At 53.1% G+C, this 12,851-nt stretch overlaps 1 protein-coding gene across 6 annotated transcripts in view; it reads right to left on the reverse strand.

Moving 5' to 3' along the window:
* Positions 1-12,851, reverse strand: part of HEPH (hephaestin) — a 45,899-nt gene that overhangs the window by 17,856 nt on the left and 15,192 nt on the right. For all 6 annotated transcript variants that reach the window (XM_029067503.2, XM_029067504.2, XM_029067507.2 and 3 more), the window contains 4 exons: positions 6,545-6,727; positions 5,018-5,272; positions 3,841-4,009; positions 36-175 (listed from right to left, as the gene is read on the reverse strand). In XM_029067503.2, coding sequence (XP_028923336.1) covers positions 36-175; positions 3,841-4,009; positions 5,018-5,272; positions 6,545-6,727 — 747 coding nt within the window. The remainder of the gene's footprint in view (positions 1-35; positions 176-3,840; positions 4,010-5,017; positions 5,273-6,544; positions 6,728-12,851) is intronic.

Genomic DNA, 12,851 nt, shown 5'->3' on the forward strand with positions numbered 1-12,851 from the left:
GGCCCTCCTGCCCGGTGCCGCCCTGGGTTGCTCACCCAAAAGGCCCAGGTGCTTCATCTCCTCAGACTGCGGCTGCTCCTTCGTGAACGTGGCGTCCGTGAACCCTCGGTACACTACTTTCAAGTATTTGCCACCGATCCTGCTGGGCCCCTTCTGAAAGAACTTCCAGGCCTCGCTGGGAGCAAGATGCCAGCCATCAGGCCCAGCCCCGGCCCCTGGGACTCTTGGGCTGAGTCATTTATAACAGTCATTAAGTGCTTTCTAGGTGCTAAGCACTGGGGCAGACCTGTCCCCCCCTGGGACTCTTGGGCTGAGTCATTTATAACAGTCATTAAGTGCTTTCTAGGTGCTAAGCACTGGGGCAGACCTGTCCCCCACGGGACTCACAAACTAAGAGGTGGGGGGGGGATCAAGACAGAAAAGGAGGTAATAATAATAATAATAATAACGATATTTGTTAAGTGCTTACTATGTGCCAGGGCTGGGTTGGACACAGTCCGGGTCCCGCATTGGGCTCACAGTCTTAATGCTCATTTTACAGATGAGGAAACTGAGACACAGAGAAGTGAACTGACTTGCCCAAGGTCTCACAGCAGAACCTGGATTAGAACCCAGGACCTTCTGACTCCCAGGCCCGAGCTCTACCCACTATGCCACGCTCCTTCTCTAAACGGAAAGGTTGCCCTAGGACCCGGCAGGCCAGCGGTGGAAGCAGGATTAGAACCCGGTCCTGCACTCTTTCTACTAATAATAATTAATAATTACGGCACTTGCTAAACACTTACTATGTACCAAGCACTGTTCTAAGCACTGGGGTAGATACAAGTTAATCGGGTTGGACAGAATCTCTGATCCACCTGGGGTTCCCAGTCTTAATCCCCACTGTAGGGATGAGGTAACTGAAGCCCAGAGAAGTTCAGTGATTTGACCAAGGTCACACAGCAGATATGTGGCGGAGCCAGGATTAGAATCCAGGTCCTCCCAGGCCCGTGCTCTATTCACTAAGCCACGCTACTTCCCTGTGGGACTCCTCACTCTCCTCAGCCCGGCCTGAGCCTCTTCGTTCCCTGCCTTGAGTTTCTTGGTCGGCCTATGGCGCTTGCTCGGAATTTTCGTGGCTACGGCCTGCTGACCGGAAGCCCGGCTACCCCAGCTCCCGGCGCTCCTTTGCCAACTTGGAACCCTGGCCATCTCAGCCCCCACAAAAGTGCCGGGAGGGAGCCTGTCCCCCACCCCCTCCCATGTCCCCCCACTCCCGGGCCGAAGGAATCGGGGTGGGCCTGAGAGGGCGCAGAGAGCTTGGGGTGGTAGCGGATTCTGCCCCCATGCCACCCTTTTTTCTGCCCACTCCGCCGAGGTCTCGGGCAGTGCCACGGCTGCAGGGGCCCCGCCGAGTCAGATGGCCAGGTGGCCCGGTTAGCCTGGGCTCCCTCCCCCTTCAGCGACCTCTCTCCTCAAAGTCCTGAGGCTTTGGGACACACTCGACAAGGTTTCTGGACATACTCATCAAGGTTTTGGGGGGTTTGGGCTGTGGGACGGGGAGACCTGAGGGTGGCCGGAGGAGGGGATGGAGTGGTTTTGGGAAGAGGGGCAGACAATTTGGGAAGGAAATCAGAACGGTGCAGCTGGGGGGTGAGGGAGACGCCCTCTTGCCCAGAAGGTAGCAGAGAAGGCCGTTAACCAGGCAGAGCGGGAGCACCCTGGACATCAGAGGCCCGGGGAAGTGCAGCTACCCGTTGCTCTCCACCCTACTTTGTACTTCCCTGACCTCCTTCTTTCCTTCCCTCATCCCTCCTTCACCTCCTCTCCCTAACTTACTCTCAGTCAATAGTATTTTTTGAGTGCTTACTGTACGTAGAGCACTGTAATAAATGCTTGGGAGTTACAATGTAACAGGGTTGGTGCCTACAATGAACTCACAGTCTAGAGGGAACTCACAGCCCAGAAGGATCCTCTCCCTCCTTCCCTTGTCTTCTCCCTCCTTGCCTCCCCCTCCCCTCCTTCCCCTCCTTCCCTCCCCCTCACCTTCTTTCCCTCCTTCCCTCACTCTCTCCTCCTCTCCCACCTTCTCTCTCCCCCTCCTCCTTGCCTCACCCTCACCTCCTCTCCCTCCTTCCCTCTCCCTCTCCTCTCCCTTCTTCTCCCCTCACCTCGTCTCCCTCCTTCCCCTTCCCTCACCTTGTCTCCCCACTTCTCTCTCCCTACCTCTCTTTTCTTCTCCTTCCCTCTCCCTCACCTCCCTTACCTCCTTCCCTCTCATCTCCTACTACCACTAATAATAATTATGGTACTTGGTAAATGCTTACTATGAGCCAGACACTGTTCTAAGTACTGGGGTAGATACGAGTTAATCGGGTTGGACACAGTCCCCGTCCCACATGCGGCTCACACACTTAATCCCTATTTTACAGACGAGGTAACTGAGACCCAAAGAAGTTAAGTGATTTGCCCAAAGTCACACAGCAGACATGTGGCAGAGTCAGAATTAGAACCCAGGACCTTCTGACTCCCAGGCCCATGCTCTATCCACTAAGCCACGCTGCCTCTCCTCCTCTACTACCCTCCCTCTCCCTCACCTCCTCTTCCATTTTCCCTCTCCCTCACCACCTTCTCTTCCCCTCCCCTCCTCTCCCTACTTCCCTCTCCCTCCCCTCTTCTTCCTCCTTCCCTCTTCCTCCTTCCCTCTCTTCTCCCTCCTTCCCTCTCCCTTTCCTTCTCTCCCTCCCCTCTCTCCTTTCCTCTCCCTTCCCTCCTCTCCTTCCTTCCCTCTCCCTCACCTCCTCTCCCTCCTTCCCTCTCTCTCCCCTCCTCTCCCTCCCCTCCTCTCCTTCGTTCCCTCTCCCTCTTTCCCTCTCCCTTCTTCCCTCTCCTCCTCTCCCTCCCTCCCCTCTTCTCCTTTCCCTCCTTCCCTCTTCTCCTTTCCCTCCTTCCCTCATCCCTTCTCCCTCCTTCCCTCTCCCTCCCCTCCTCTCCCTCCTTCCCTCTCCTCTTCTCCCTCCTTCCCTCTCCCTGCCCTCCTCTCCCTCCTTCCCTTTCCCTCCTTCCCTCTCCTCTTCTCCCTCCTTCCCTCTCCCTCCCCTCCTCTCCCTCCTTCCCTCTCCCTTCCTCCTTTTTTCCCTCACCTCCTCTCCCTTCCACTCCCCACTTCTCTACTTGCCCAAGACCCTGGAGCCCAGTACCTGAGCATCCCTCCCTCTCATCCAAGCATCAGGTCTAGGTGGGGCAGGAGGCCTGGCAGGACCAGACTCAAACTAAATCCCGAGAGTGCTTGTTTAGAAGCCTCCTCCAGGGAGCCCGCTGCTGGGCCGGGGGTGGCGGCTCATTCGAAGTGGGAGAGTGCAGATCTGCCCTAGGCTGCTCCTTGGTGTCTGGGGTCACCCCAGCCAGTCCAGAAAGTCATGCTCAGTCCCCCACCTGCTCAGACTCCCTGGGCAGCCACCAGAGAACTAGTTAGCCCCCAGCTAATAGGGGGTGGCCACAGAGACGTGACTCCTAGCCCCCAGTGAGCAGAGGAAGGGTTCCAGAGCTGTGGGTGGGAAGGGGCCTAGGGCTGAGAGGAGGGGGCCTGGTCCCTATGTAATGATAATAATCATAATAATTTTGGTATTTAAGCACTTATTATGTGCCAGGCACTGTACTAAGTCGTATTGGACACAGTCCTTGTCCCACATGGGCCTCACAGTCGCAATCCCCATTTTACAGATGAGATCACTGAGGCCCAGAGAAGTTCAGCGACTTGCCCAAGATCACTCAGCAGACAAGTAGAGGAACCGGGACTAGAACCCGGGTCCCTCTGACTCCCGGGCCCGCGCTCTAGCCACCAGGCCACGCTGCTCCTACCTGCCCGGCTCCTTCAGGCTGGTTCCAGTGCTGCCGTCCCGGCCCGTCGGCCCGTAGTCCCAGAGGATCTCGTTGGAGGCGATGAAATACTGGCGGAGCCTGCCGGGCAGCGGGGGCTGGCGGGGCACTGCCGAGCACACCTTCACCCTATAGAGAGCCTGCATCCCGTCTGGGAGAAAGGCAGGGGTACCTGCTGGCAGCCGCTCCCGCCCAGCGGGGTTAGCCCAGAGGGGAGCCTTGCCCACGGACAGGCTTCCTGTGCCCAGCTGGGAGAGGCCCTGAGGTGAGGACAAGTGAGGCAGGACTCTTCCTCTTATTCACTCACACCCCAACATTCATTCAAGCGTATTTATTTAGTGGTTCCCATGTGCAGAACAGTGTACTAAGAGCTTCCAACAAACTCTGATGCCCGCACTCACCTCAAAACCCTCAGATTCCTCAGCAACTCACACTCTGACAAACTCACCTAACCCTGGTGCTCCCGTTCATCCTATGCGCTCACCCTCAGATCCACCCATTCCTTCCTTCATTCCCTCAGTCGTATTTATTGAGCTCTTACTGTGTGCAGGTACTAAGCGCTTGGGAGAGCACAGTGCAAAAACTGACACGTTCCCTGCCCACGCACCCCTTCACACAGGTTCACTCCCTCCTCCTAGAGCACTCCATTGATCCCCACGCACAGACAGCCAGACTCTCTCTCTGTCTGTCCCCTTAAAGACCCCTCTAATTCCCCATACTCACCCCTTTCTTTGCCCTGACTCTGCCCCTCCTCCCCAGTGTCTCATCTCCCTTCCACCACTAACCCCCAACCCGCCTGAAATAACAATAATAATTGTGGCATCTGTTAAGCACTTACTTTGTGCCAGGCATTGCACGAGAAGCACCGCGGTAGATACAAGGAAATCGGATTGGACACGGTCCCTGTCCCACAGAGGGCTCACAGTCTTAAACCCCATTTTACAGATGAGGCAGCTGAGGCCCAGAGAAGTGAAGTAACTTGCCCAAGGTCACATAGCAGACAGGTGGTGGAGGCAGGATTAGAACCCAGGTCCTTCTGATTCCCCCACGGGTACTGGCTTTTGGCCTCGCGTCCTGGCCCGCAGCCTCGGCACAGGGATCCGGCCAGTGTCCAGGCCCCTCCGCACCCCTCCCGGCCCTCGGTGGGCACCGGTCTTACCTCTCAGGTGGCTGCCCACTTGACAGCTGAGCAGCCAGGTGCCGGAGTTCTGGGGCACCATCTCGGCTGCCACGAAGGTGGCCGGGAACAGGTTGGCCACGTCCGTTCGGTGGCCCCGGATGGTCAGCATCTGTCCGTGGAAGAAGGCTGTGTGCACGTCCACCTCGCTGCCCATGCCAAAGAGGTGCCAGGCCACGTGCTCGTGGGCACACATGCTCAGGTCAGGAAGGTTGCCGAAGACATAGCCATTGATCGCTACAGACACGAAGCCAAACGTAACCAGCCGGATTTAGGGTGGGCTCCTGGGGAGTCCCACACCCGAGAGGCCCCACCTTCCACTTGGGTTCAGTCTGACCAGTCCAGGCTGGGAGGCTTTCAGTGGCCGCGGGCCTCTCTCTGCCCTGGCTTCTGCCACAACTGCCTTCTCCACAGTCTGAATCCCAACTGAGGAGAGAGGCACTGGGGCTGGGAGCAATGGGGAGAGGGGTGAGGGGTGGAGAGCAAAAACTCCTCACCGTTGGCTCTGAAGCAGTCCGCCCCCTTGTTCGCTCCTACCTCACCTAGCTTCTCTCCTACAGCGCAGCCTGCACACATCGCTCCTCTAGTGCTAACCTTCTCACTGGGCCTCCATCTCGCCTGTCTTGCCCCCGACCCTTGGCCCACATCCTGCCTCTGGCCTGGAACGCCTTCCCTCCTCTAATCTGACAGACAATCACTCTCTCCCCCTTCGAAGTCTTCCCAGACCAAACCCCATTTTTCCTCATCTCCCACTCTCTTCTCCGTCACCCTGACTTGCTCCCTTTGCTCTTCCCCTCTCCCAGCCCCAGTGCACGCATGTCCATATCTGTCATTTTATTTATTTGCATTGATGTCTGTCTCCCAGCCTCTAAACTGCAAGCTTGTATGAGCAGGGGATACATCAGTGTTTACAACTGTTATTATTGTGCTTTCCTAAGGGCTTGGGACAGTGCTCTGCACACAGTAAGCGCTCAATAAATACGAATGAGTGAGTGAGTGGGGGCAGGGGCAGGAGAGAGGGGCAGAGGCTGAAGAACTGGGGAGAAGGGCCGGGGTTTGGAGCAGTAGAGACACCTCTGATACTTTGGAAATCAATTTTTTATGGTATCTGTTTATCGATCAATCAGTGGTATTTATTGAGCACTTACTGTGTGCAGAGCACTGAACGACGGGCTGGGTAGCTACAAGATAATCCGGTTGGACACAATCCGGGACACAAAACGGGATCCACAGTTTTAATCGTCCTTTTACAGGTGAGGTAACTTGGGCACAGAGATGTGAAGCGATTTGCCCACGGTCACCCGGCAGACAAATGGATTAGAACCCAGGGCCTCTGACTCCCAGTCCCGCGCTCTTTCCACTAGGCCACGTTGCCTCATTCGTTCGATGTTCTGAAAACCCCCACGAACTGGGCCCTTAAACTTGGAGCTGGGAGCTTGGGCGCTTTTCGTGAGGAGGCTGCAGGACCGCCCTACAGCCCCAGATCCCCGCCTCCCGGCCCCCACTCACCATGCATCCTGTTGCTCTCCTGGAAAGCTTTGTCCTCCTTGTCCACACTGGCCGGGTCGGTGCAGGAGCGTTGGATGTTCTCCTCCAGGTGCCAGCTCAGGTTCTCGTCCACCACACTGAACAGCAGGAAGAATTCACGGTCCACGTCCCTCCGGTGGTTTGTGTGGCCTCCATCCAGGGTTCCTGGGGAGAGCGCAGGGGCCAGTCAGACCTGGGACCAGTTTAGGCAGGCTCTGGGGGTCGGGGACCTTGCCTGGGGTGCGGAGGGAGGCTTCCGGAGAGAGCCCGTAGCCCCCAGACTCAACTCTCTCATCCACTCCGCTGCCAGATTCTGCCAGGTTTCTCGACACATTCCCCGTCTTGGCCCCTTCCTGTCCACCCAGACTACCACCGCCCTGGTACAAGCTCTGGTCTGGCCACTGTTGAGAAGCGAGACGGTTGAGTGGAAGGAGAACGGGCCTGGGAGTCAGAGGACCTGGGTTCTAATCCTGGTTCCGCCACGTGCCCGCTACGTGACCTTGGACAAGTCCCTTAACTTCTCTGTGCCTCACTTTCCTCATCTGTAAAATGAGGATTAGATCGTGAGCCCCATGTGAGACAGGGACTGTGTCCAACCTAATTCGTTCGTATCTACCCCAGCGCTTAGTACAGTGCCTGGCACAGAGTAAGCGCTTCATAAATACCACAGTTATTATTATTATTATTACAGTTAGACTATTTCCCTAGCCTCCTCTCTGGTTCTTCCTGCCTCCCGCCTCTCCCTCCTCCTCCACCGTTCGGACCATCTCCCTGAAGCATCGCTCGACCCACATCTCTCCCCTCCTCAAAATCCTCTGCTGACTCTTTAAAAAAAATGTACTTTTTAAGAGCTTACTATGTGTCAAGCACTTTATTAAGCGCTCGGGTAGATGCAAGATAATAAGGTTGGACTCAGTTCCTGTCCCACATGGGCTCTTCTCCTTTAAACAAAAACTTCACAATCAGCTAACAATAATAATAATGATGATGATGATAATGGCATCTGTTAAGCACTTACTATGTTCCAGGCACTGTACTAAGACTTGAGGTGGATACAAACAAATCAGATTGGATGCAGTCCCTGTCCTGCAAAGGGCTCACAGTATTATTCATTCATTCAATCGTATTTATTGAGCGCTTACTGTGTGCAGAGCACTGTACTAAGCGCGTGGAAAGTGCAATTCGGCAACAGATAGTGACGATCCCTAACCAAAAACGGGCTCACAGTCTAGAAGGGGGAGACAGTCAACAAAACAAAACAAGTAGACAGGCATCGATACCATCAAAATAAATAGAATTATAGATACATACACTGTTAATCCTCGTTTTACAGATGAGGTGACTCAGGTACAGAGAAGTAAAGTGACTTCCCCAAGGCCACACTGCAGACAAGTGGCAGAGCTGGGATTAGAACCCATGACCTTCTGACTCCCAGGCCGGTGCTCTATCCACTACACCATGCTGCCCCAGTCAGTCAGACCGTCAATCGTATTTATTGAGTGCTTGCCGTGTGCAGAGCACTGTACTGAGCACTTGGGAGAATACGATATGAGATGAGAGTACAAAATGAGAAGCCGCGTGGCTCACTGGAAAGATCCCGGGCTTGGGAGTCAGAGGTCATGGGTTCGAATCCCCGCTCCGCCACCTGTCAGCTGTGTGACTGTGGGCAAGTCACTTCACTTTTCTGTGCCTCAGTTACCTCATCTGTAAAATGGAGATTAAGACTGAGCTTCACGTGGGACAATCTGATTACCCTGTATCTACCCCATTTTTTAGAACAGTATTCTGCACATAATAAGAGCTTAACAAATACCAAGGTTATTACAATATAACAATATAACAGGCACACTCCCTGCCCACAGTGAGCTTACAGTCTAGAGAGGGAGATTACCTAGTTACTTTCTTCTCCTGTTTTCACCTCCCCTTCCTCCGTCCCCTCACAAATCCTTTTCCTCTGGCTTGGAACTCTTCCCTCCCCACGTCAGACGTACCACAAGCTCTCTCCACGGTCAAATCCCTCCTCAAACCTCACCTCCTCTAACAGATCTTCCCCGATTTATTTCTCGGCGACCTGAGCCACATCAAGCCCTCAGCAACTTTCACCACTCTAAACTTTACCACCTCCTTAGGACATATATATATATTGGCCCACTTTATTTATTCTCGACCTCCCTAGGTGTATGCATTTTTAATGTCTGTCTCCCCTGTTAGAGTGTAAGGTGTTTGGGGTAGGGGATGTCTCAGTGCTTTATTCTGGACGGCCCAGATTCCTCTCACGGAGCACACTGCACCAGATGGGCATTTGATAAACGCTCTTCCTCATATTACTCTTCCTACTCCTCCTCTTCCGCCTTCTTTTTTGAAATAGTATTTGTTAAGTGCTTCCCGTGTGGTAGGCACTAAACTAAGCCTTGGGGTAGATATACGCTACTCAGGCTGGAAACAGTCCCTGTCCCACGTGGGGCTCACAGTCGTAATCCCCATTTTACAGATGAGGGAATCGAGGCCCAGAGAAGTTAAATGACCTGCCCAAGGTCATACAGCGGAAGAGTGGAGGAGCTAGGATTAGAACACAGGTCCTCTGATTCTCAGGTCCTTGCTCTTCCCGCTAGGCCACGCTGCTTCCTCCTCCAACTCCTCCTCCTCCTACTCGATCAGTGGTACTTCATGAGCGCTTACCGTACGCTGAACACTGTACAAAGTGCTTGACATCTCTACTGTACTAAGCAAGACATCTCTACTTGGATGTCCCTCAATATCTAAACAGAGCCCCTTATCTTCCCACCCAAACCCCGTTCTTCCCCTGACTTTTCCATCATTACAGGCAGCATCACCATCCTTCTTTCTGACTCTCTCTCATTCAACATTGCTAAAATCCACCTTTTTCTCTCCATCCAAACTGCTGCACATTAATCCAAGCATTTATTCTGCCTTGATTACAGTAACAGCCTCCTGGCTGACCTCCCTACCTCCTGTCTCTGCCCACTCCACTCCACACTTCAGTCTGCTGCCCGGATCATTTTTCGACAAAAATGTTCAGGACACGTTTTCGCACCCCTCAAGAACTTCTAGGGGTTGCCCTTCCACCTCCGCATCCAACGGAAACGCCTTACCAACAGCTTTTAACCACTCATTCACCTTACCCCCTCCTTCCTCACCTTGCTACTTTCCTACTCCAACCCAGCCCACACACTTTGCTCCTCTAATGCCCACCTCCTCACCGTACCTCAGTCTCGTCTATCTCGCTGCCTGGGTCTCCCCCACTGCCTCTGGCCTGGACCGCCCCCTCTTCGTATCTGACAGACAGTGACTCTCCCCTCTTTCAAAGCCTTACTGAAGGTCCATCTCCTCCAAGAGGCCTTCCCTAACTAAGCCCTCTTTTCCTCTTCTCCCACTCCCTTCTATATTGCCTTGACCTGCTCCCTTTATTCATTCATCCATTCAATCATATTTATTGAGTGCTTACTGTGTGCAGAGCACTGTATTAAGCACTTGGGAAAGTACAACAATAAACAGTGACATTCCCTGCCCACAATGAGCTGACGTGGGGAGACAGACATCAATACAAATAAATAAAATGATAGATATGTACAGAAGTGCTGTGGGCTTGGGAAGGGGGGAGAGCAAAGGGAGCAAGTCAGGGTGATTCAGAAGTGAGTGGGAGATGAGGAAAAGTGGGGTTTGGTCTGGGAAGGCCTCTTGGAGGAGATGGGCCTTCGATAAGGCTTTGAAGAGGGGGAGAGTCTTTGTCGGATTAGAGGAGGAAGGGCGTTCGAGGCCAGAGGCAGGATGTGGGCCAGGGGTCTGGGTTAGGGGTCGGCGGCGAGACAGGTGAGGTGGAGGCCCAGTGAGAAGGTTAGCACCAGAGGAGCAAAGTGGGTGGGCTGCGTTGTAGAAGGAAAGAAGCGACGTGAGGTCGGAGAGGCAAGTGATGGCGTACTTTAAAGCCAATGGTGAGGTGTTTTTGTTTGATACGGAGGTGGTTGGGCAATCACTGGAGTTTTTTGAGGAGGGGAATGACACGTTCTGAATGGTCTTGTAGAAAAATGCTTAGTACAGTGCTCTGCACACAGTAAGCGCTCAATAAATAAGATTGAATGAATGACAAATGATCCAGGCAGCAGAGCAAAGTATGGCCTGGAGTGGGGAGAGACAGGAGGCTGATGCAATAATCCAGGTGGGAGAGGATGAGTGATTGTATTAACGTGGTAGCCTTTATTCATCCCCCTTCCCTGCCCCACGGCACTTATGTACATACCTGTAATTTTATTTATTTATATTAATGTCTGTCTCCCCTTCTAGACTGTAAGCTTGTTGTGGGCAGGGAATGTGTCTGTTATATTGTTCTATTGTACTCTCCCAAGCACTTAGCACAGTGCTCTGCACACAGTCAGCATTCAATAAATAAGATTGATCGACTGACTGGTTTGGGAAAGTACAAGAGGGCGGAGTTGGTAGAAATATGCCCCGCCCACAAGGCACACACAGTCTAGGGGTGGAGAATGGCATTGATATAGGTAAATGAATTCTAGATGTGCACGTAAGTACTGTGGGGTAGAGGGAGAGGTGAATAAAGGGTGCAAATTCCAGTGTAAGGGTGACACAGAAGGGAGTGGGAGAAGAGGAAATGAGGGCTTAGTCCGTGAAGGCTTTGAAGGTGGGGAGAGTGGTGGTCTGTCTTATAAGGAGGGGGAAAGAGTTCCAGGTCAGAGGGAGGGTGTGGGAAAGGGGTGGGTGGTGAGATGGGTGAGATCTCAGTACACTGAGCAAGCTGGCGCTAGTGGAACAAAGTGTGTGGCCGGGGCTTGTAGCGGGAAATAAGAGAGGTGAGGTAAGAGGGGGCCTAGCGATTGAGTGCTTTAAAGCCGGAGGTAACGGGTCTCTGTTTGATGCGGAGGTGGATGGGCAACCATTGGAGGTTCTTGAGGAGTGGGGAAACGTAGGCAGAACAACTTTGCAGAAGAGTGATCTGGGCAACCGGGTGAAGTATGGACTGGAGTTGGGAGAGATGGGGGTAGGGAGGTCAACAAGAAGGCTGATGCAGGAATCTAGGAAGGGTAGGATAAATGCTTGGATTAAGAGGGTAACAGCTAGGGTGGAGAGGAAAGGGTGAATTTTAGTGATACCGTGAAGGTGGAACCGAAAGGATCTGATTGAATATGTGGGTTGAATGAGAGCAATGAATCAAGGATAATGCCAAGGTTATGGCCTTGTGAGACGGGGAGAGTGGTGGTGGTGTCTACAGGGACGGGGAAAAGAGGGGGACGGCAGGGTTTGGGTGGGAAGATGAGGAGTTCTGTTTTGAACATCTTAAGTGTGAGGTGCCAGCAGGACATCCAAGTGGAGATGTCCTATAGGCAGGAAGAAATGTGACAGTGCAGAGTAAAATAATAATAATGATGGTATTTGTTAAGCACTTACCATGTGTCGGGCACTGCACTATGCGCTGGGGGGATGCAAGTCAATGAGATTGCACGCAGTCCCTGTCCCTCGTGGGGCTCACAGTCTCAATCCCCATTTTACAGATGAGGTCACTGAGGCACAAAGAAGAGAAGTGACTTGCTCACGGTCACACAGCAGACAAGGGGCGGTACCGGGATTAGAACTCATGACCTTCTGACTCCCAGGCCCATGCCGTGACCGCTATCCACTATGCCGTGCTACTTCTCATGAAGCAGAGAAAGAGAGAGATTGGGGCTGGAGAGAGAGATTTGGGAATCATAACAATCGTAACCATAATAAAAATAATAATTATAGTACTTGCCAGATGCCTACTATGTGCCGGGCACTGTTCTTAGTGCTGAGGTAAAATCAAGATAATCAGATGGACACAGTCTCTGTCTCACATTGGCCTTATAGTTTCGGTAGGCGCAAGTAAGACTTAATCCCCATTTTACAGAGGAGGAAACTGAGGCACGGAGAAGTTAAATGGCTTGCCCAAGGTCATACAGCAGAAAGAGGCAGAGCCAGTTAAGGGGTGGGAGGCAGAGGAGAAGCCTGCAAAAGAGACTGAGGCTGAGTGGCCAGAGAGGAGGAGAAAGAAGCAGAAGAGGACAGGGTCAGTGAAGCCTAAATTAGGTTTAGCAGTAGGGTTTCCAGGAAAAGGGAGTGGCTCACAGTCTCCTTCTCTTCCCCTCCTCCTCCTCCTCCTCCTTTCTCTTTCATTCATTCATTCAATTGTATTTATTGAGCACTTACTATGTGCAGAAGACGGTACTAAGCACTTGGGAGAGGAAAATACAACAATAAACAGACACATTCCCTGCCCACGACAAGCTCACAGTCAAGA

Source organism: Ornithorhynchus anatinus, chromosome 6, assembly GCF_004115215.2.
Source record: "Ornithorhynchus anatinus isolate Pmale09 chromosome 6, mOrnAna1.pri.v4, whole genome shotgun sequence".
Taxonomy (NCBI): Eukaryota; Metazoa; Chordata; class Mammalia; order Monotremata; family Ornithorhynchidae; genus Ornithorhynchus; species Ornithorhynchus anatinus.